General features: G+C 51.1%; 1 protein-coding gene and 1 pseudogene across 7 annotated transcripts in view; one reads left to right on the top strand and one right to left on the bottom strand.

Moving 5' to 3' along the window:
* Positions 1-216: 216 nt before the first annotated feature.
* Positions 217-23503, top strand: part of RYR2 (ryanodine receptor 2) — a 522347-nt gene continuing 499060 nt past the window's right edge. For all 7 annotated transcript variants that reach the window (XM_071219601.1, XM_071219596.1, XM_071219600.1 and 4 more), the window contains exon 1: positions 217-432. In XM_071219601.1, coding sequence (XP_071075702.1) covers positions 385-432 — 48 coding nt within the window. In that variant the 5' untranslated portion in view covers positions 217-384. The remainder of the gene's footprint in view (positions 433-23503) is intronic.
* On the bottom strand, positions 633-4623 carry LOC112306097 (glycolipid transfer protein-like; annotated as a pseudogene).

The following is a 23503-nucleotide window of genomic DNA, read 5'->3' as shown; positions in this document are numbered from 1 at the left end:
CGCGGCGCTGGCCTGGGATTGGGCGGTGGGGAGCGGCTGCGGATCACCTGCCACCAAGGGGCCGGCTCTCCCGCCGCCCCCGCTCCGCCCCCACGCGCCAACCCGCCTCCGGCCCAGCACACTCTCTGACCCGGGGGAGCCTGCCGAGCATTCGCTGCTGCAGGAGCGCCGGGTGCGGATCCCCGCACCCCCCTCCGCGCAGCGCAGGGAGGCCCCGCCCGCCGCCGCCGCCTCCGCCTCCGTGGTGCTGCAGGGCCGCCCGCGCTCGGCGATCGGCACCCGGAGCCCGGCCCCTCCGCCCGGGTGTGGGCAGCGGCGGCCGCAGCGGCGGCACAAGCATCAGCCGAGGCAGCGAGCGGGGCGCCGGACAAGCAAGCGGGAACCATGGCCGATGCGGGCGAGGGCGAGGACGAGATCCAGTTCTTGCGGACTGTAAGCGCGCCGCGCGTATCCCCCGGGAAGAACGCCGGGCAGCACCAGGGGCGTCTGGATGGGGGACCTACGTAGGGGGCGCAGGTCGGGGGGAGGCCTTCCCGTCGGTGCAGGTGTGCGTGTTGGGCGAGAGAGGCAGCCTGCGTGTCCGCGCGTGTGGACAGCGAGCCTCGGAGAGCGGCGGGCGGGGGCGCACGGGCTCAGTCCCGGGCACTGAGGACGGCGTCGCGGAGCAGCCGCGCCAGGGAGCAGGAGGGATCCGGTCTGGGCGGACCGGTTGGCGGACTGGGACCTTACGGGCAGCCGGGAGACCGACAAGCGGTGCGGCCGTGAGCGCGGGGCCAGGGGTCTCGGTCTGTCGGTGCCCCGCGCACTCACACACCCGGGATTCGCTCTCTTGGCGCAGCGAACGCCGCGGCTCCCGGGAGGGGTGCAGGACGCTGTCCCAGGTTTCCCCCAGTCCGGGGGCTGCAAGGGGACAGGGTCGCCTGCGCGGTCACCGCGGTCCCGGGCTGGGCTGCGGTGCTGTGACCGCTGTGCTGGTACCGCTTGCGGAACGTGCAAGGGCCGGGCAGCCTGTGTGTGCGGAGGCGGGGGCCTCGCGGACGTGTCGTTCCCTAAATGCTGCTTTTCGATGCCGAGTGCAGCAGTGTGTGAGTGCGTGCAAGCGTGCGCCAGGGCAGGGGGCTGCCTGGAATTTTCACACCGGTGGCAGCCGGAAAAGGTGGGCTCCTCACTAGGACCGTATTTTCTCCGTAAGCGCCTCTTGGCACCGCTCCGTCCTCGTCGCTCCGCTCGCCGCAGAGTCTTCCCGGGCGGGCGGAGGCACTGCTCGCCTCGGCAGGGACCGACAGCTTCCCTCGGTGCAGAGATTAACCTAGTTAGCGTTTGCACAGCTTTTCCCTCCACTCCATCCTCCTCTCCGAAGGCTTCCCCCCGCCCCACAGGGCTCCTCCAGCCCCTTCCAGGACTGCAGCTTCTGCTGCTATCTCTTTCCTCAACGAGTTCCAGTCACCTCCACAATCACAGAAAGTCACAGAGATTTTAGATTTTGAAACATTAGCCGTACAGTAACTTTTAGGTGTGAAAATAGCCTTGATGGATTTGGGTGCTAAGCAACTGGAAACAGTCCATTTGTCCAAGAACATTGTAAGTCACTGGTTCCCCCCCCCCCCTTTTTTTTTGGCACTCGTTTTTGTATTAAGCGGGGAAAAGCCTTTGGGAAGGATGGAATCCAGGGTACACGTCAGAAGGCGAACGTCTTGAGCTCATGGCTGCCTGTCACGCACCACTACAGATGCGTTTGGAGGCAGTGCTGGCCCAAGACTTAGCTGGGAAGACCCTGTCCGCTGAAGCCTTGCTCGTGGGGAGGATGTTAAGCCTAGTAGTCATACAGTTTATTTTATTTTATTTAGTGGAAAACTGTCTATAAGATTTTTAAAAAATGTTAGGCACGTGAAAAGATGTTTCTTAAAACTATGAGATCTTCTGTTCAGGTGGCAAAGTATGTAGTTACTGTGTAATTTTTAAATTCATTTTTCCCAAACGCAATAGGGTTAACGTTAGCTAGAATATTTGGAAGGCTCCACGCTCTCAAGGGCTTCCTGCAGGCTTAAACGGTAAGCCACGCTCAGGGAGGTGCTGTTATCAGAATACTTAATGGGCACCGAGGTCGGCGCTGCTGATTCGGCTTCTGCACATATAAAGTAATGTTAAGTCCGTGCACCCAGACAGCTGCCTGTCAGCTGCACCCACACCTCTGATAAGGGGGTGCTGGGTCGAGATCTGGCAGCCAGAGGCTGGGATGGTTCTTTTCAGAAAGCACAGTAGGTTGCTGGGCTGGTGATAAATGACCTTGAGGGAGGTAGCGCAGGGGAGCAGGGGGCTGTTTTGGGTGTAACATGAATATCTCACAGGAAAACATGCCTTTCCTCCGCATTTGACACTTTGAATATGGAAATTCTCAAATCCTCCTCCAACTCCTCGGCCCTGCCCTTGCTCCCTGCGTCCTGGTCTCTGGATCTGAGAGTGTCGTGGTTCGGGAATGGTCGTGGTTCGTGAGGAAGAGCATGCGGAGCCTGCAGCAAACCTTCTCTGTTTTCTGGGCATTTATTTCTCTGTTGCCTGCCGTCTTGTCCCTGGGAGTCCTTTCTTCCTTTTGTTTTTAAAGCAGGTTGCCCAGGGAGTATCAACAATCTGTATGTTAGATAAAACAGCTGTAGATTATCGATGAAGCTATTGTGCTTAAAAAAAGAAAATCAGTTAATCATTAAGGGGCAGTCATTGTGAACAGACATTTCATAAGTCCTACATGTCTGCTCACAGTGACTGTCCCTTAATGATCTTAAAGTAGTATCTTGTGTTTTATGCAAGCACTACAGCTCACGGAGGCATTTTGGTCCATGGTCATTATTTTATTTTTAAATTCCAAAATGGAGATTATTTCTTAAGATTTATTTAGTTTATGCATAAAAATCACCAGTTGTTCCTCACTGGTTTTTTTAAAAAAAAAAGATTTTATTTATTTGTTTTTAGACAGAGTGTTAGGGAGGGAGAGAGGAAGAGAAGCATCAATGTGTGGCTGCCTCTTGCACGCCCCCTACTGGGGACCTGGCCTGCAACCCAGGCATGTGCCCTGACTGGGAATCGATCTGGCGACCATTTGGTTCGCGCACAGGCGCTCAGTCCACTGAGCCACACTAGCTACGGCACTCACTTGTTTTTTTAACACACATCAGTTCTTTGGGGGTTCCTCCATTCACCCTAACACTTTAAAAACTACAGCTCTTTCTAGCGCCGGGAAGGATAGATAAGGCAGCGAGGGGGTTCCTGGTCTCCCCGTGAGAACACACGTGGTAGGTAGTTTCTGAGGTTAGACAAGCGGCCCCTGGAGAAAATAGTTATGCAGAAGAATGCACAGTCAGTCATCTCTGTGCAATTATTTGTGCCTGACAGCCTCAAAAGAAGGCCCTTTGGTCACGGTCACCACAGGCTTGCTGGTTGCTTTTGGCTATGCAACCCTGTGTGGGGGGAGACGGTAAGGAGGGGCAGGGTCTGTGGGGACAGTGCTGCCAGGTTGGGCTGCGCAGCCGCAGGCGAATGCTCAGCAGTTTTCAGGGTTTTTTGTTTTTTTTTTTTTAAGACCCCACTGTGGGGTCCTGTGTAATTTCAAATCAAACTCCTCGTGGTCCTTAACATGCCAAAGACGTCATCGATCCCGGTCCGTGGGAGGCCGCGTACTTACCTTAATGTGGGGTGTGTGACAGGGCTCCCCAGAGTTATGGTCTGCGTGGGGGACAAATGCAAACCCTAGGGCTGGATTTATTAGCAACAGTAATTGATTTTCACCCCACTGACATGAAGGTATAGTCAGCCTGTACTGTTGTGGAATTTAAAGGTGATTCTGAAGTAGGATTGTTATTTATTGCTGCATTAAGATAGACCCCCAAAATGACTTTTAAAAAGCCAGGGCGGTCCCCTGCAGACCCTGGCCAGACTCTGGGCCCCAGCTTGATTCCCAGTGACTCGGGTTTGTCTGTTTCTGCAAGTGGCTGTGTGCAGGGCTGTGGGCAGCCCGGCGAGTCGGCCGCTGGACACCCTACACTGTGTACGTGAGCTTGTGTTCATCTTGGAGTACAGCTCGTAGATGACGTCAACGGTGGCCATGCAGTGACCGGGACGGGGTGGCTCTTCTCCAGGCACTCCTTCTCACTGCGTTCTGGCCCCTGGGGAGCGTGTCCAGGAGGCTGGACTCACAGGGCACCGTGCACAGCGCCACCCTTCTCAAGGGCCACCTCCTAGGCCTTGGTGGCATTGACGCAGGTGAGGTGGGGTGGTTCTTGTCCCGCTCCTCACCACAGACGCTCTGGAGGAAGACCTGGATGAAACGGAGGCCTCTTTTCAGCCACATCAGTGCCAGCGTGGCCCCTACTTTGGGCTGCTCTGCTCCGTGCATTTCCTTCTTTGCCTCCAGGGTATTCTGCAGGGTCCAGAACTTGGCCGGGTTGGTGTCAGACACAGCGTTGATTGTTGTAACGCTGCCACTATGTCCGCCGTGGTGGGCGCAAACACTGGGGCCCCAAAGCAATGGAAGAAGGGCAGCAGGTGGGACACTGCCCCGAGCAAGGGCCAGGTCTCGATCTGCTCGTGTGCAGGCAGTACCTTCAGCAGGTGCTTGGCCAGCAGCATCATTTAGGAGTTGAGGCCTGTGATGATGCCCCTAGCTGGCGCCATGGGAGTCCCCACCCCATCCCCCAACCGCCATTAGCGCTGGGGCTGGCACTGCCGCCTGCCGCAGACTCTGGGGACGCCAGCGTCCCATGAACACTGTTAATGGCTGTGTGCATGAGTTACGTGCCCTGCTGTGAATTGATTCTTTGTGAAGGGGAGCTTAGCCTGTGCGCCATCTCTTTTCCAGTATGTAGTTCTGAGTTGGCTGATGTTGCTCTCACGTGGTTATGCAGAAGAACGCTTGCTCATCTTTGAGTCAGTGGCTTCCCCACCGGCTGGAGGCGTGCACACTCTCCAGGGAAATTGAGAGCATGTTCGCGGGCACTCTGGGTGTGCTGGGACACTTTGAAGAATGCCGTCGTGAAATACGCCCTCAGCCCGTAATGGCTTCGTTTACTGTCACATCCAAACACACCCATGATTTGGAAGCAATGTAGCAATGGACTGTGATGTGCTGTTTAAACACATGGATATTTTTAGTTACACTCCTCTCTTTTGCCCAAGCAATCTTAATGAAGTATGTAGAAGGAATTCCTTGACTTTAAGAAAAGCATGATGTAAAATGACCTTGGTGAAGGGTTGGTTTTCCTAAGACTTGGCCTTTCTTTCCCTTGTGTAGGCGCAGTGGAGTCACTCCTGTGGTATGCTGGTCTGTAGTTTGTATTTACTTGTAGATTGAGATGTAAAACAGTCTCGACTGCAGAGTTCCTTCCCCGGGGAATGCTTTTTAGCTTTCCTCTGCAGGATTAGCTGTCTGACAGCACATTTTTCTCAGTGCTTATGCATCTTGCTCGATGGTGATAGGAAGCATCTTAGAAAGTATTCGGCAATTAATAGGAACAGTCGTAAGTGCAGAGGCCAAAGCGCATGCTGAGTGGATGAGGCCGGAGCCTTTAGCCCTGGGAGGGGAGGCACAGGCAGGCGTATTGTACGGCCCAGACGGAAACTCAGGTCTCTGGCCAGCGTCCTTCCAGGAGGGAGCGACTGCCTTATCAGCGGCCCGGCAGTTTCAGGTTTTCAGCAGCAGGGGTGTGGGAATGTCACAGAGGACAAACCACAGGCTCTGGGCGAGCAGTGGGAATTTGCCCTTCACTCCCATGATAACGAAGCCTGAGGAGCTTTAGACAGATATGCGCTGGGGCATTTTTCCAAGGGGCTGATGGAAGCCCACCTTCACTTATGTCATCAGACTTATTTTATTTTTACTTGGCAATTGGCAGGTTCCTAGGGGCTGTAAGGGCAGGATCTACAAAACACCCAGGGCACCAGTTTCCTTGACATTCCATCTTCCTTGTGCTGTGGCTGCATGTGTTTTTATCGACACCGAACTGCCTGAACTGCCCGGACGCGAGGCCCGCTGCTGGGCCTCAGCGCTTCTGCAGACAGCCCGTGGGGTGGCAGAAGGCAGGGCGAAGCGCCCCTTTGTCCTCTGGAGCTCCGGCACCACGGGGATTTTATCACTGAGTAATTCGGAGAAGCATTGGTGGAACACCTCGTGGGGGCACGGCACGAGGGGCCATGTCAAAGGAGCATCAAAATTAGGGGAGATGGCAGCTACTGTTACAATTGCAAAAACGAGGCAGGTGTGGAGCAGTGAGAAGGGGAAGCACGGGTGGGAACGCCAGGGTGTTAGGGCGGGCGGAGATCTTCATAAAATGCCCCAGCCCCAGTCCCAGCCCCGATGCCCTCCTGGCATTTTGCAGGTCAGGAAGCTAAGGCCCCGAGTGCCGCAAGGATGGGGTTCTCTGCTCTATCAGAGCACCCCAGCCTGGGAGGCTCTGACAACAAACATGCATTTCTCACCCTTCTGAAAGTGGGGGGGTCCCAGATCCAGGTGCTGGCAGGTCCCGTGGGTGACAGCGTCCTGCTTCTCGGGTTGCGGGCAGCAGCCTTGGTGTGCCCACCCAGGGCTGGGAGAAATCTTCTCCTTTGTGTTTCTTCGCATAGAGGCACCGAAGACACTCATGGGGGTCCTGCCCTCAGGACTTAATTGCCTGTAAATGCCCAGCCCCTCACCACCCCACTGGGTGTGCGGGTTCACATGGACGTTGGGGGCGCAAGCGTTCAGTCCCTCACAGCAGCGCAAAGAGATCGGAGTGTGCGAGACTCCCCAGACCTCTATCAGAGGCACCCCGTCCTCCCTCACGGCGGGTGTGAGCCCACCTGCTGCATTTGACCTCACCTTCACCGTCACCATCAGCCCTGGTGTCCTGCGGCCGCTGACGAGAACACTGCTTTCCTCCCTCCCGGAGTGGCAGTCCCTGATGTGTCCTGATCCCAGGACGGGAGTCTGCTCGGGTTCCGGGCTTGCTCTGCTTGCCTCTCCATGTGTCCCTTCTCGTGGACCTTTGAGTGCGCTAATGTCTCCCGACTTTGATTCCTTTGGTGCCTCATGCAGCTGCTCCATCCCATGGGTGTGATCTGCACCCATGGCTCCTCCCCACCTGTCCTTAAAGTCCTTGTGTAGCTTCTCCTTCCTGATGAAGCCACTGTACCAGGGCCACCAGGAGCCTCCCTCTCCAAACCTAATGCTCCTCTCCACCTTCTTCCTTTAGATCCTCAGACTCCACGAACCTCGCCCTGCTCTGTGAGGGGCTTCTCCCTGCCTTTGGAGACACGGCGTCATCTGAGTTATTTTTGTGCATACTTTTCTGGGGTTCTTTTTACTCTGTCCACTCCAAGTCTGGGTTATCCCCAAACACTCTGTCCCATTTCCTGTCTCTGCTGCCTTTGTCAGCTTATTTGTGCCACAGGGTGTGGGGCCCTCAGAGTGTGAGTGGGAAACGCCCTAATGACGACTTCCTTGAGCTCCGAGCCCCAGGGTGGTGGGGATTTTCCCAAAGCCCTCCTTTCTGGAGAAGAGCCTGCTGCAGATCTGACGGCCTGGCCCCTTACTTCCGGCCCCCCACAGCCTCCGTTGGGACTCCGTCCCGCCTCTGGATAGGCCGTCCTGAGCGCATGTGGCCCTCTCTCCTGGTGGCTCCGTAGCCAGTGGCACTGCCGTCCCAGCTCTGGCCCAGCAGCCCCAGTGTGGCAGTCGCCTTCAGAAGACCCAAGTATGTGGCCTGAACCCACCAGCACGTAGCTTTTTGGAGTCAAGAACATTTTAAATTTCCCTTTCAACATAAAGTTGCTGTTGGCCGTCCCAGAGGGGCTTGAGCAGACCGTGTGACAGGGCTGATGTGAGAACCCTGTCTCAGGGCCTGGTGTGTGGTAGGAGCTCAGCGTGCTAGTTTGGTTCTCTTGTTTGTCCCCTGGATCTGATTTGTCATCATCTCTGTGCTGTCCTCCTCCGTGCTCTAGCTCAGGTGTGACCTCCCCCCTCCCCCACCTTGCAGCCCACCTTGGGTTCTCCTGCCATTGTCATCGTCCTAAAGCCCTGAGGTGTTTGTGCCACCATACCTCAATTCCAGCTTCCTGTCACATCACTGTTGCTTTGTGACTTGGCCCCTAACCATCCACCGTGTGGGGTTTGGCGCCCGGCCTGAGTTCCCATCCTGCGTGGAGGTTCCGGATCCCTCCAGCGTGCTCTGTTTCCTGTTCGCTGACCGCCTCTTGTGCTTCCCAGTGCTGCACACTCCACCACGCAGTTGTGGTCCTGACTCTGGTCCCTCTCTCTCGGCAGAGGCTGTGACTGTGTGGGGCATTGGTTTCCCCTGATGCTTCGCACAGTGTTGACTACAGGTCAGGTCCAAGAGGAGTCTGGTGGCAAATGGAAGGTGGGCCGGAGTCCTCTCTCTGTCCTCCCCCAGGTAGTTGTGAAGGTCACTTGACTGCGTTCAAATGCAGAAACGAGGATTCTGATGAGGGACGTGGGGGCAGGAGAGTGGACATGAGGTTCCTTCTAGAGGCAGACGAGCAGGAGGCAGTCCGATTCTGAGAGTAGGCAGAGGTGGCAGTGGCTCCAGGGCCACAGGGAGGATACCCTCTCGGGCTTGGGAGGGGGCTTGAGAGAGGGAAGCTCATCACGGTTACCCAGGCAAGTGAGAGGAGGAGGGAAAGACAGTCTGTGAGGTCAGGGTATTAGGGCTCCAGTCAGAATCCTCATTTTAATCTAGACGCCGCAGACTTGGGGCCACAAGGTCCTGGCCTCGCAGGGGCCGCCCTGGGGCATTTTCATCCTCTTTCCTCCGCTTTTATCATCCACGGGCAGACGGCTGGGATGGGGACTCTGCCCAGAAGTGGTTGTGACTCCGGAGATGGCCAGTCCTGTAAAAACTGTTTCATAAAGGGTGAGACAGGGGTTTTTCTCTCTGAGCTTGTTTCCTGTGTGAAGAGCTCTGGGGTCAGCCAGACTCAGACCATTTTGGAGGACGAGTGCAATGACTCCTTGACCTTGGACTGGGTCAGACTCAGGAACTGAACTCCCGGTGGCCTCGTCCTCGGTCCTCTCTGCGGTCTTAGCGTTGAGGTGCTTCTCCGGCTTCCTGTCATTGCTTGGGCTGGTGAAGAAGAGCCTGCATTGCTGGAGTTTCCAAAAACATGACAGCTGGCCTCATAAGCCCAGAGGGCAGGCATGTTCCCTGGTTCTGGGGGCCAGTAAAATTCTCTGGTGAGGTTTCTGCGAAGACACGGAAGTCCGAGGCTCCACGGAAGTCACTCCTGTGGTGTGTTCAGCGGAGACAGGACCACCTACACGCCCAGGCGCCAAGCACAGCGCCCTCTCCACCCTGAGCGGGAGAGCCGCTGACACCTGTGCCCAGCGGGACCGCCCCGGGGTGCCTACTGCCACTAGCTGATGATCAGTATTCACCAGCTTACCTGAAGAAAGCCTCAGCTCTAGCTGGGAGCCAAGGCAGATGCCGGGCCAAGTGTGTGGAGCAGCAGAAAGTGCTGGAGGGGCTCAGAGGTGACGGGGCCTAAAAAAGTGCTGGGCCCGAGAAGGTTTGAGGCAGCAGGTGCCGGCAGGAGGTGAGCACACACGTGTCCACCGGGGGACAGTTCTCAGTGTGCGGGGGGGACGTGTGTGGTTGTTGAACCAGGGACACAGGTCACATCCCTGTCACTGCAGCAGGAAGAACAGCTCCATGTTAGCCCAGCCAGGTTTTGTTTTTTTTTTTTTTACTTAAAAAGTTTGTGATTTAAAAACCTTTTTGCTTATTTGTTCTGCTTCCAATGAAATTTTTAATTGTTTTGTTTCCCTCCAGATTTAGAATCTGACTCATAATATTCACATAAACCCATGAATTTCATTCATATTTAATACCTAACCGAAGATACAAAGTAAAGATTCATTTTGAGAGGACAAAAAAAAAACCCAACCCAGAAAAGAAAAAGGATAAATTGCAGGGAAAGTCAAATCCTCAGTGTCGAGTACATTAGGACATTGTTAAAATAAGTACTAAATGTCATACTGAGTTTACAGACATTAAAAGTTGTGCTCAGCCCCGGCCACATAGCTTGGTGGGTGAGAGCATTGTCCTGATGCCCCAAGGCTGCGGGTTGGATCCTGGTCAGGGCACATACAGGAATCAACCAACAAAGGCGTAAGTAAGTGGAACAGCAAATTGGTGTCTGTCTCTCTTTCTCTCTCTCCCTCCTACCCCTTCTTCTCCCTGTAAAATCGATAAATAAAAAGTTAAAATAAAAAGTTGTGCTCACTTATTTCCCACAGCTGGTTTCTGGTTGTCAGAATAAAAGGAATTATGATTTAACTTCCTTTACAGTTCACTGGAGTTTATGTTTACTTCACATTCGAATAAATTCTCATGAGGAACTTGTGGATGCCCGCACGAAAGAACGCTGGTACTCCATATTTACCCATTTATTACCCCATTTTGACCCTACAGTGAAATTGTTTTAGAACAGTTCCTGGGGAGCAGTGAAATACTGGTCCCTGTTGCTGCTTCCCGGACTTTGGGGATTTTGTTTGGTTTTGAACAGAGTAGGTTCCAGGGTTCAAGGGTGGGGAGGCTGTGAGGGAATCCATTTTGAAGAGACAAGGCCACAGGCACAGCTAACCCAGGGAGCTGGTGTCCACGTGGCTTTCGAGGTTGCCTGGGGCTCTCTGGGGCACGCGTGGGCCCATCTGAGCAGCCCCAGAGCTGACAGAAGCCCTCCTCTCCCTTGCAGTCTGGGGGCAGCCCTGAGGGACAACCTTTTCTCCGCGGCTCAGCCCAGAGCTGTGCCACGAAGTTATGTGCCACCTGTTGGTGACATTAGTCTTTCACATGATTCGCTCATGGGATCCTCACAGAATCCCTTGGAGGTGGGTGCTGAGAAGTCCCGTCACTGGCCCCCCTTTTGCAGACTCAGCCCGTGGGGCTGTGGTTTCAGACCAGGTGGGTGGCTCTGAGGATGGACAGGCCCTAGAGATCAGCGTATTTTAAAGCAGGAGGGGAATTTGGAGCCATGCTTCTGCATGTGGGAATGCAGCTGATGGTGTAAGTGTGACTCTCAGAGCCTCTGCCACAGGCGCCTGCCCCAGGGTGGGCCTTCGCGAACTGCTTCTGTGAGACGATATTCCAGATAATAAGCACAGGATAGGGCAATAGTCTGCGCACTGTACTAGGTTATCTTCATTCGGGATGCTGGCATTGGGTACCTTTTTGTTCCCCGGGGATCAAGCCTCCAGTCTTCAGGTGCCCAGGGTGATGCTGCAACCTGCTGAGCCATCAGCCAGAATCAGAGCCTGTTTAAAGTATGTGCTTCAGAGACTCACGCGGTTATGCGCTACAGGGGGGAGAAGAACAACACCTCCAGGGGTGATGGGGGCGCTTTGCAGAAACACACACTGGCACTGGATTTAATCCTCGCTGCCCTGTACCCTCTCTCCTCCTCGTAGACTGTCCCCTCTGTCCCTGTGGTCCTGGACCCAGCCGATGTGATGTGCCTTCACGGAGAGAGCGATGGGCTGGGGATTACGATCCGCTTTGAGCGCTGCTTGTAGGGTCAGTGACATGGGGGACAGGGCGCCTCTTCTGGACTTGGAGACAGGTGGAAGGCCGAGATGAGCTGCTGCGGCCTGACGGCTGCCAGGGGAGCACAGAGCGTCCAGTGCTGCCGCTATCCGCTGTGTGACAGTGCAGCGGCCGTCACTGAAGACTGAGGTCCTGCAGCCGCCACCGAGAGCGGCCTCCTGGAGGAGAGTCTGCGCATCGGGCAGCGTCAGTCACAGCAAGACTCGGCGCAACCGCGAAGAGGGCTGAACTGTGGCCCCGCCCTCCAGCTGTGACATCCCCTCCAGCCATGGCGCCCGGTCCCGCCTTCTTCCCGGTGGGGCGGCTTCCGTCTGTGCGTGTGCCTGTTTGTTTGAGATGTGATTGACATGTAATGGTATTTCAGTCTCAGGTATGCAACATAACGATTCGGTATTTGGATATATTTCAAAAATAATCACCACAATGCGTCTAGTTAACATCCAACACCAGACGTACAGTTTTTTCTCTTGTGATGAGAACGTTTCAGATCTACTCTCTTGGCAACCTTCGAATACATATACAGTGTTAATGACCAGTCACCGTGCCGTACCTTACATCCCTAGAACCTACTCATCTCATAACTGGAGGTTCTTGCCTTTCGATGCCCTTCGCTCCTTTCGCCCATGCCCCACCCTGACCTCTGGCAACCACCTGTCTGTTCTCTCTGTCTGTGAGTGTGGTACCATTTCACCCACGTATGAGTGAAATCATAGGAAATCGTGTGGTGTTTGTCTCTGACTTATTGTACTTAATGCCCTCAAGGCACAGGCACACTGTTGCAGGTTGTAAGAGTTCATCCTTTATTAGGGATGAGTAATATTCCCTTGTGTATAACAGTTTTTAAAGATTTTCTTTATTCATTTTTAGAGAGAAGGGACAGGAGGGAGAAAGGGAGAGAAATATCAATGTGTAGTTGCCTTTCCCACGCCCCCTACTGGGGACCTGGCCTGCAACCCAGGCTTGTGCCCTGACTGGAATCGAACTGGCGACCCTTCGGTTCGCAGCCTGGTGCTCAGTCCACTGAGCCACACCAGTCGGGGCATCCATTATACATAACACAGTTTTTCGTCTTTTCGTCTACCTTTGGGCACTAGGTTGTTTCCGCATCTTGGTTGCCGTGACCATGTAGATACACATGTCTTTTTTGTTTTTGTTTCATTCAGATAAATACCCAGAAGTAGTATTGCTGGGCCACATGGTAGTTCTATTTATTAATTTTCCGAGGAGCCTCCATACGGTTCCCATAGTGGCTGCTCCAACTTACACGCTCACCAGCTGTGTGTGAGGGTTCCCTTTTCTCCACATCCTCGCCAACCCTTGCTACCTCTGGTGTTTTTGGGAATAGGCATTCTGACAGGTGCGAGGTGGTATCTCACTGTGGTTTTGATCCATCTCTTCTTTTAGTTCATTTTGAGATATTGGTTGACTACCTACTATGTGCCAAGCACCATGCTGGGTGCTGGGCTCTGGTGTATCTGAGCTTCTTAGCAAGGAGTTTATCACATCTACTGCAGCGTAGACATAAGAGGTGGAATACTGTCAGGGCAGAGGATGTCGAGGAGGGAGGGACCCCTGTCTGGTAATGGAGATTGTCCAAGGCTTCATGGAGGAGGCAGCATCTACAGCCAAGAATTTCCAGACTGAAAGGGAACTTCAGGTCTAATTCTGTGATTTTATAGAGAAGGCAAATGAAAGGACCTCAAGGACTGCGGCTGCTATGTGTTCACTTCAGACAGGACCGCTGCACTGCCCGAGACCTCCACAGCAATGCTTGCAGTCCGTGCCGCTCTGGCTTGTACGCAGGTCAGGAAGCCGAGGGCAGAGTGGACTTGCTCCGAGGGGACTTGCTCACGGGCAGTTTGCAGGTAAACGGTGCTGGCGAGCTTACGGGCTTTCTGATGCCAAAGCCTTTTCCTTTCCATCCATCCTTCCAATAGTGAGAGGAAGCCGTGAAAGGCCGCACATTTGGCCAATGAGCAAAGAACTGTGGGTGCCCGCCTACCTCACCTGCTCACCTGGGTTATCTGCCTTTCATTTGTCTTTGAGCTGCATTTTACCTGTCAGTTGTAGAAAACCAATGGCAGTGGCTCCTGATCCTAGAAAATGAAGGCGTATCTGGCAGATGCAGCTGTGGATTTGAGCAGCTGAGTGCTGACGAGCACGCTCAGCTCAGCATTCCTGAGGGTTTTGTGCTCTGGGGTTTCCTTTGAACCTCCTGTAACCTCAGAGTGTCTCCTTCATGCATTGTGAATTCAGTATCACCTGAGACACATGTTCATTTTATATTTGAGTCATATTTTTACCTTTTTAACAACATCTTTACTATCTATTTTTACTAATCTGGCATTTAAAGGCAGGTGGATTTGGTGAGCTGGCTGAGGAAGTGGGCGGACAGTGTCTGGGAGGAAGGGATGGGCATAGAGGCCGCATGAGGGTCTCGGTTCCCCTCCCTGACGTGCCGTCCACTCTTTGCTGCCCAGGTCTGTGTCTAGGGCAGTCCTGTTCTCTCTGGGCCATGGGGACATGGTTCCGTCCCCTGTCCCTCAGGTAGAAGGCTGGTAACATTGTCCCTCTGTTGCTGGTCACTTGGCATCTCTGTTGGACCCTGTTACCCGCCCTGCCTGTCCTTGGTCTCTTCATTAAATGATTTTCTGGGACAGCCTCTGAGGGGGATGTCTCTTTTCTTGCCCCAACCCTGACCTGCACAGCAGGGGGCAGGTTGGGCGGTGTCTGCAAAGGGACTATTGGGGTGTGGGCTGTGGCTGGGAGCCTGGAGGCCACCGGGGGCAGGATTTAGACACAACTCACACGTTAAGAAGGGCCTTTGGGGTTCATTTTTTCTTGTTTCCCCAGTTCAGAGAGGGAAATGGGTCAGAGCTGGCTGTTAGGAAGATTAATGTGGCAGCAGTTTCTGAGATAAGTTGGAAGGGAGAGAGGAGAGAGGGGAGCTGAGGCGCCCGTGGGCAGACAGTGACGGGGAGCTGGTGCAGGACGTCCCACCTGAACTCGCGTGGTTGTCAGGGGTGGGAGGAGGGGAGGGGGAAGAGAGCCAGTGGAGGCCGGGTGTGTGGGGCTGGGGCCCGACTGGGTGTCAGTCAGGAGAAGAAAAGGACTAAGAGGCGCTTTGGAGGCTGAAGAAACTTGGCACGAAAGCAGGCTGTAGGGGGAGGCGGCGCGTTGGTGTTGGATGCACTGACTTTGGGCGTGCCGTGGACTGGCTGTGCCCCCGCCCCCCCCCCCAGTATGCTGGGCCCTCAGTACCTTGGAATGTGATCTTATTTGGAGACAGGACTTCACGGAGGTTGTCAAGTTAAAATGAGATCATTAGCTGGGCTGCAATCCTATATGACAGTGTCCTTATAAAAAAGGGGAAATTTGGACTCAGACAAGTGTGGAGGGAGGATGACAGATGTGAATACCCCAGGAAGGGCACTGTGTGCAGACAACATTGGGGCACCTACAAGCCAGCGACGCCTAAGGCCACCAGGCCCAGGAGGTGCCTGGGACAGGTGCTCCCTTGCAGCCTCAGTAGCAACGAGCCCCACGGACACCTTGATCTTGGACTTCGGGCCTCCAGAGCCGCAAGCACTGTTGTTTAAGCCCCTTGCCTGGGGGATTTTGTTACAGTGGCCCTAGGCAGCTAATGCAAGGTGAGAGCTGGAAGTGTGTCTTCAGCGAGCTGGAGAGAGGATGGGCCTAAGGAGACGGACTTGGGTGCTGTTGTTGTGAAAGCGAAGCCTGGAAATGAAGATGGTGACCTCGGATGTGGGGCATGAGTGACACTCTGCAGGCTGAGAGGCTGGTGACCCACAGATGCTGACACGGCCTCTGGGAGGAAGGGGAAGTAGATGGCACCCTGCAGGGACGCAGGTGGGAGGGCAGCAGGAAGCAGAGGTGGATGACATGATGACTTCACCCCACATGTGGCTGAGCAGCACAGGGGGTGGTAGCTTGAGGGGGAAGCAAGGTTGAAAGAATGTTCTAGATTCTTTTCTGATGGGAGAGACCAAAGTCTAAGTTATGTGGAGGAGGAGGAGGCGTGATGGATGGAGCCCGGACCACCCACCCTCCACCTGCTTTCGAAATTGGGCCCACAGCCACTCAGCCTCTCTTCTTGCATATATTTAATTACTTGCTGCTTTACTTAATTTGAGAGAACACAGTGTTTTCATTTGGTTTTCGGCTAGTTTTGCACAATCTCATTTTCTGCTGGGGACCTTTTGGTAAGCAATTAAAGTGAGAGCTTCGTTGGTCCCAAGCTGGGCATGTGCTGCTTGGGTGTCCCCTTGGGTGACACCTGCTTGGGTGCTGGTGATCAGGGGACCCAGCTGGGCAGAAGCAGGCATGTCTTAGGACGAGAGAGAACTCTGCATTGCTGGTGGATTTCCCTTTTCAGAGCTACTGACTCAAAAAGATTGCGGGGTTTATGTAGGTGTTTGTAAGTAATTTTTGGCACAGGGACAGCCTTGGGTTACATTAGAACAGTTTCCTGACGGGCCCCATCAGGGGAACGTATTGAAATACCTCAGGGAACAAAAGGATTCTGCTGATAGCAGCTGCCTTTGGTTCTCCCACCATGATAAGTAGCTTAGCCGGCTGGACAAATTTAGTAACTTTTGAAGAGAATTCAGCAATGTACATTTTCTGAGATATTTTAATTTCCATACAAATTACATTTTTATGTGATTGACACTATACTGCATTTACAATTTATAGCTTGCAAAGCTCTGTTTTGTATCTAAGCATTAACTGTATAGCAATTATGTGTGCAAATCCTAATTCATTTCACACTTAACATCAGTGACATACAGTACAGGTAAAAGCTTTTAACAGATGTCCGCAGTTAACAACAAAGACTGCATCCGAATCCCTTCAGTGCCCTCGTCAGTGCCCACAATGCTTTGTTAAAAGGAAACAGCTTTGAGGTGATGAGTGTGTTACAGGATATGCTCAAAACTTGCCAGACCACACGCTCACCGTGCATCACACACGGCATTAAAAGTATATTGCCTTTTGCCCCATAGGATTAGACACAGAACATCTCACGTACCCATGTGTACAGAGTGTACACATAGATCTGTGTGTGTGCCCAAGCTCAGTCCAGTGCAGACACTCTGAAACCTTCTGAGAACTTTCTTCAGCCAGCAGTGTCCTGGGTGGAGTGTCAGACCTGTCACCTGTCTCCCTGGTCTTGCCCAGCTGTGCTGGGGCTGACAGCGTTTGCCGGTGTAACGAGGTCTTCATGGTTGAAGATTCTGCCTTTCCGTGTGCCGGAACCAAATTTTAGAATGGGCCCAGACTCAGACTTAACAAAACTGCGCTATCCAGGGCTCCCTGCTTTCTCAGGAAGTGGCATCGCTCTCGCACAAGTGTGAAAAGAAGATCTGGGAACCCAAATGGGGAAAAGGATGGGTTGGACCAAGCGACCTCGAGGCTTCTCCCTGTCTACCGCCGGGCCTCCACCATCTTTTCTCTTGGTCATGGCTGCTGGCCCGGACCGTGGGGATGCTCAGCACAAACTACAAGTCGGGAGAAAGCCCCCAACATTTTCATAATGGAGAGGGATAAGAGACAGCTGTGTCTCCTGTTGGTGGAACATTTTCTAGTTTCTGTCCTGCAGAGCATTTTGACAATGTCACATGATTGACAGAACAAGAAACATGGTATAAGTTATCACAAACAAAAATACTGCTCTGGAAAGGCCGAAAGCAGGGACCTGAATGTCAGCCAAGAAAGGCATCGATGACTCGGAGGCTAACACCAGTGTCCCCTCTGCAGACAGGCAGACTGAAGCCCCGCTCTGTGACAGGCATGTGTGTGTGTAGACAACCCAGATGACTTAGGAAGGACTTTAAAGTCTCAGCATTAACAGAGATGGTGCTGCCACCCCCTACCATGAATAATGGCGTGAAATAAAATCTGACCAAACAGAGTCTGGTAAATAAGCCAAGGAGAAGGACTTGCAGATCTTTGCTTCTTGTTCAGACCCTCAGGACGCAAGAACTCTGCGTGATTTAGCAGAACAGCTTCCAAGAAGGGGCCCCATATTGTGGATAAGTGGAGTCTATTTTTAAGGTTAGAAAAATTCAGCCTATTTTGATGGGCAGAGGAAGTGTTTTGATAAGATTCTCCATGCCATACACTGAAATGCTAAGGGCATAACCATTTTCCATGTGAGTGAGGCGGAGGGAAGGGCTACTGTAAATTATAGGAGACCAAGGCTTGGTTTCTCTTTGGTTACTGATCACTGTGTTTGGGGGCACTCGTTTTTATGTAACTACACTGCTGGCTCTGTCTTTGCATCATATCACTACAAATGCTGTATCCATCGGGTAGACCACTTACGGGGCCAGTGTTCTCGCGGAAGGGCGATATGATGAATATTATTAGATGGGACCCTGATTATCTATGTGTATTCCTGCATTCCGCAAGAGGAACTCGTTATCCCCTGTGTGTCAGGTATGTGTGGGGTGCGTGGGCTTATCTGAAAGCTTCTTTCCTCGTGTGTATTTTACGGTAGTTTCCATGGAGTCACTAATAAGTCTCCTGCACAGAAAAGAGCGGAGGCTAGGACCCGACAGCCAACTTAAGACTTCCTTCTAGGTCTGTGTCATACCACTTCCACGTTATCTCTAATCATCCAGTCCACACCTTCCCATTGCATCCAAGGGGAAGTTCATGAGGTTGAGCAAATGCTGGCTGAGAGCGCTCATCTTTGTATCCCTTGTAATAGAAATTGCATGTAAATAGGTATTATTATTACGTTCTTAGCATACCACCTATGTGCAAGGCATTCTCGTTGCCTCGCGCACATAATGAAATGTGTAAGATATAGTTCTTGCCCACAAGCAACTGTTCCTAAGAGTTGCCTTTCATAGACTTATTTTCTTGTTAAATTTTTCTTAAGTAAATGAGAAAAGACTTTTGAAATTGAGTGTCAAATGGGACATACACACAGGAAAGCATCAATCTTAAGTGCACAGCGAGATGCATTTTTGCAGCAGTGTGCACACACCTATGTGACCTCCACCGACCCACGTGCGGGACGCTGTGTGCACCTGGACGCCTCCCATGCACCCCGCCCAGGAGTTACCTGCTTCTCCTAAGGCAGCCACCCCTCTGCCCTCTTACAAAATGGACTAGCTCTGCCTGTGTGTGCACAGTATGTAAATAGAATAACACCAACTTGCTCTTTCATATCTGGTTTCCTTTGCTTAGTGTCATGTCTGAGATGCGTCCCTGTTGTTCTATGGAGCTGTGGCTCCTTATTGGCCTTGTTGTGAGCCGCCATTTATTTAGCTGTCCTGTTGATGGACATTGGGATGTTTCCAGTTTTTACTGTTGTGGATAAGGTCAGCGTTAGGAATAAAGCTGGTGTTCTCAAGTGGCGAACGGTCCCCTGAATGTGGGTACGTGTAGGTTTTCGATGGGTGTGTGCCCGTGAGTGAGATGTACATACACTATCCAAACAGTTTTCCGAAGTGGTCGTACAGTTAAGGCTCCCACCACTGCGCTTAGTAGATGTTATTTCTAGAAAAATCAATCACCGTGGTGCATTCCATTGTGATGTTCATTTGCACTTCGTGAGGACTCGTGACCTTTTCATACCTGTAATGCACATTTGGATATACTCTTGTGAAGTACCTTTTCAAGTGTTAGCCTGTTTTTAAAATAAAGGTCTTTTTCTTATGAATTTGTTGAGAGTTTTAATATATTCTACATGGGGGCCTTTTGTCAGATACTGTGTCTATTGCAAATTTGTTCTGCAACACTGTTACATTTTCACCCTTGTATTTGCCTTCTGTGCTTGTCACACAGCAGTTTATCATTTTAATGAATTTCAATTTATCAGTTTTTTCATTCACGGTTCGTGCTTTTTGCATTGTGTTTAAGAAATCATCGTCTATCCAGAGACCATGAAGATATTCTCCCTGTTATCGCCTAGAGCTTTTATTATTTAACTTTGACATTTAGGTCTGGGATCCATCTGGAACTGATTTTGGTGTTTCTAGTTGGCAGTATGAGTCAGCCTCCCCCCCAGCTCTCCTGTGGGTGTCTGGTTGGCCCAGCACCAGATATTCGAAGCCCACTTGCCCACTGTGTTTCTGTGGCACCTTTGCTGCCCAGGTGACTCGACACGGGCACCTGCTTCTGGACTCTGTTTTGTTTCATTGGTGTGCTGACCTTTCTGCTCCAAACCTGTAACTTACAATCACTCTGGTTTTTATTGTCCTGATGTATGTTGGTGTTCACTCCCTGATTTTGCTTTAATTGTTCAATTTCGCCATTGTTGGCCTTTTTTCATTTCAGTTTAAATTTTGGAATGAGTTGTAAATTTCAGCAAAGTTAACTGCTGGAACTTTTAGTGAGATGGCATTGAACCTATCGATCAATTTCAGGAGAATTGACATCTTCACAATATGGTCTTCCAGTCTGATCCTCAGTTAACTTTCCGTTGATAATTTAGGTATCCTTAACATTTCTTTCAGTAATTATACGTGGTGTTTTCAGGATAGGTTTTGTACATTTTCATTGATCAGATGCATTCCTAGACACTTGAGATTTATCACTTGAAATTGTTTCCTGTAATATAAAATATACTTGACATATTCTCCTTGGATTCAGCAGCCTTGCTGAGTTCACTCTTTAATTTGAGAAGTTCATCTGAAGATTCTTTTCCGTTTTCTTCGTACCCAATCATGTCTTCAGGGCATAAGGACAGCTTTATTTTTTGCTTTCCAGTGGTCCTGTCTCTTCCTGCCTGGTAGCACTGGCCGGACCTCAGCAAATGCGGCTGCAAGACGGGATAGCAGGTCTTCGATCCTTTGTCTGAATTTCAGGGAGGCCTTAAGGACTTTTATGAAGCCTGCATGATGTTTGCTGACCTTTGCTGAGAGGTTTGCGTTGTTGTTGTTTCAAGCTCCCGAACTCTGCCTGATGGTAGGAGTCTTACCCTGTGCATGTGCCACTTAAACGTGTGTGGGTTTAAATCGATCATCTCAGTTTTTGTTCCATTCGTTCTTCCTACCTCTTTATGTTTTGTCCTTTTGTGGATCAGTGACATGTTTATTAGCGAGCCTCTATTGCCGTGTGAGTTGTGTGTTCTATCGACTCTTTTGGTGTTTATGCCAGAGACAGTAATTTTTATTCTACTTTTATATTCTTCTGGACAATGCAGGGATCTCATCACACTTAACTTCATTTACCCCCTCCTGCTGGTTGGGGTATTGTGGTCACGGATTTTAATTCTCCCCATGTATCTAAACTTCTCAAGACATCATTACTGTTCTTTTAACAGTCAGTATTCATTTAGATTTACCTGTTCACTACACCACAAAGTACCTTTCATGCCTGCCTTTCTGCATTAGCATGCTGACGCCTGGGATTTTTCTGCTGTCCGAAGAACTCCCTCAGGATTTCTGTTATTGTGGGTTTACTAGCAGTGAATTCTCAGTTTGCTTTTGCAGACATCTGTATTTCTCCTGGTCTGGGAGAGAATTGGCAGTTGGTGGTGGTTTTTCTTTCAGCATTTCTGGCTTCTAGTGTTCCCCTCTGGAAAGGTCAGCTATCAGGCTTGTTTATTTGTTTATTTATTTATTTATTTAATTTTCCTCCAATTAAAAAAAATTTTTTCTTAGGTGACATTTTCAATCCTGTTTCAAATTTGAAAAGTACCTTGAATTTGTGGCTTGATGTTTTTCATCCATTTAAAAAAAAATTTTGGCTGATGTTTCTTTAAACATCACTTCTGCCTCGTTCTTCCTCTTCCCTCTTTTTTGGGGACTCCAGTTATACGTATGTTGATCCTTCTTACTGTGTCACTTGACATTCTTTCTCTGTTTTTACTCTTTTTTCTCTTTGTACTTCAGTCTGGATATTTTCTTCCAATATTTCTACCAGTTCACAGATCTCTTGTGCTTTGTCCAGTCAACCCATAAACCCATCTATAGGCAGACCCGGGAGGTGCCGCAGTAACGCAAACTTGGCAATGAAGTGAGTCACACAAATGTTTTGGTTTCCCGGTGCACATAAAGTTATGTTTACAACACACTTTAGTCCAGCGACCTTCAACCTTTTCATCCATTTTTACTTTGAGCTTAAGTGGTTTTACTGACTGTTTTCTGGCTTCTGATGTATCAAACGAGATTCCTGCTTCTGTTTTCAGAATCTCCCTGTACTGGGCCTTTGACTGATGTTTTCTGCTGACCTGCCCCCAGGTGAGCTGTTTGAGGAAAAACACACACAACGGAGACGTGGTCCTGGGGCCAAATCTCGTGTATCTGTAAAGTCTGGCGTGATTGTCGCAACTGCAGGAAAACTCTCTTTTCCTCAAAACTGCTTAAAGTGGGAAAAGTGTGATGCTGGGTGGGGAACCTGGCCCCTCGGGTCACCGTGCTCTCAGGCTGCAGCGATTTTAAAAATGGAGTTAAAGTCTGCTTTTTATAAGTCGCTCTCAAGCAGTTTTGGGGACTGTGTTCGAGGCTCTAGAAAAACCCGCGTGATACATTGCAGCTTATCCCCATTACGCACTGTTCACTGATAATTTGGCCCTATTTTGTGATTCAGACAAAGCAGGGGAAGAATAAAGAAAAGCACTCCGACGTTTAGCAAAAGAATTTAAAGGCAATGATTTAAAAAGGGTAAGTTTCTTTTGCATATCGATTCATAAATTTACTTTTTAAGGGATTTGATAATTGTTAAAATTATCTGTGTCTAGAATAAATGTACCTTTCACAGCAGGTCCTGGAAGTGGCACATTTACAGCTTGTGTGATGGGTGCAACGTGGACCTCAGTACTGAACTGAGTTTTTCAGCCCTTTCATCCAGATGGCTGGAGAGAGTCCCAAACTTGGGGATGTTTATGTGCCAGTCCACTTCAGAGGGAACTATTTCCCAAGAAAAGGCCTTGATGTTGTTGCCTTTTACAGTTTTTAAAAACCTAAGTGGCTTAATAGGGAATGAATTATTTCCTTCGATATTTTGGTAAAGTCTGTTTTTTTCCTCCTAAATAGTGTGAGCAAGACTTTGGACTTTTTAATGATATTTATTTTCAAAGTTACTTTCTTGAGCTAATTTTTATTAGGCCATTTCTCAAAGTTAGTATTTTTCATTTGATACTTTTCTTTCCTAACTGTTGCTTTTAATAGGAAGTTTTCCTTAAACACTTATACTTGAAAGCGCAATGCACAGAGTATGATGTGATGTTAATAAACATTTTTCCTTATTCTCCTCACCTCGTTTGAAATTTGTTCCACTGCTCTCACATTATTTACTCTAAGCTCACCCCCCACTATTAAGAGCGACGTGTTTGTCTTTGGGCACCACTGGGAGGCGATCTGACCTACGTAGATTAGCGTGTAACCCTTTACTTTGCATCTCTTACCGCTTCCCTCTCACACGCCGACCTGAAGCAGAGTGGCCGCATGCTCTGTTTATCGTCTGTCAGCAGCCGGTCACTGCAGGGGATCAGAATCAGTGGGACCTACAGTCCTGGCTCTCAGGACCCTGCGCTGTGGGTGCAGAGGGCATGCCGGCAGCGGGCAGCGTTCTGTGGGCATCATCAGTGCCGGGAGCCGCGCCGCTCCTGAGGCCAGGTGAAGTTTAGGGAATTCTACTTCCCACCAGCAAGGATGGGCCTCCTGTAATGGGAGGTGGGCACAGAGGGCGTGGGAGCGCCAGGTGCGGGGAGTCCTGCAGCAGAGGAGCAGGGACAGGAGCACTGGGCCTGACCCGGTGGCTCCAGGCAGCTGGACTTTTCTGAGTGTTTCCGTCACTGTGTCAGCCAGCAGGAAGGCAGCGTGTGCAGCAGGGTGGTTGGGGGTGTGTCTGGGTGTGGGGCCATTGCAGAGCTGCCTGCTGTAATCACAAAGTGTGTTTGGGGCCTGGTGTGTAATCAGAATAATTGGAGGGGGTTTTAGCCT

Source organism: Desmodus rotundus, chromosome 10, assembly GCF_022682495.2.
Source record: "Desmodus rotundus isolate HL8 chromosome 10, HLdesRot8A.1, whole genome shotgun sequence".
In the NCBI taxonomy this organism is placed as follows: Eukaryota; Metazoa; Chordata; class Mammalia; order Chiroptera; family Phyllostomidae; genus Desmodus; species Desmodus rotundus.
This window is presented reverse-complemented; position numbering and strand designations above follow the sequence as displayed.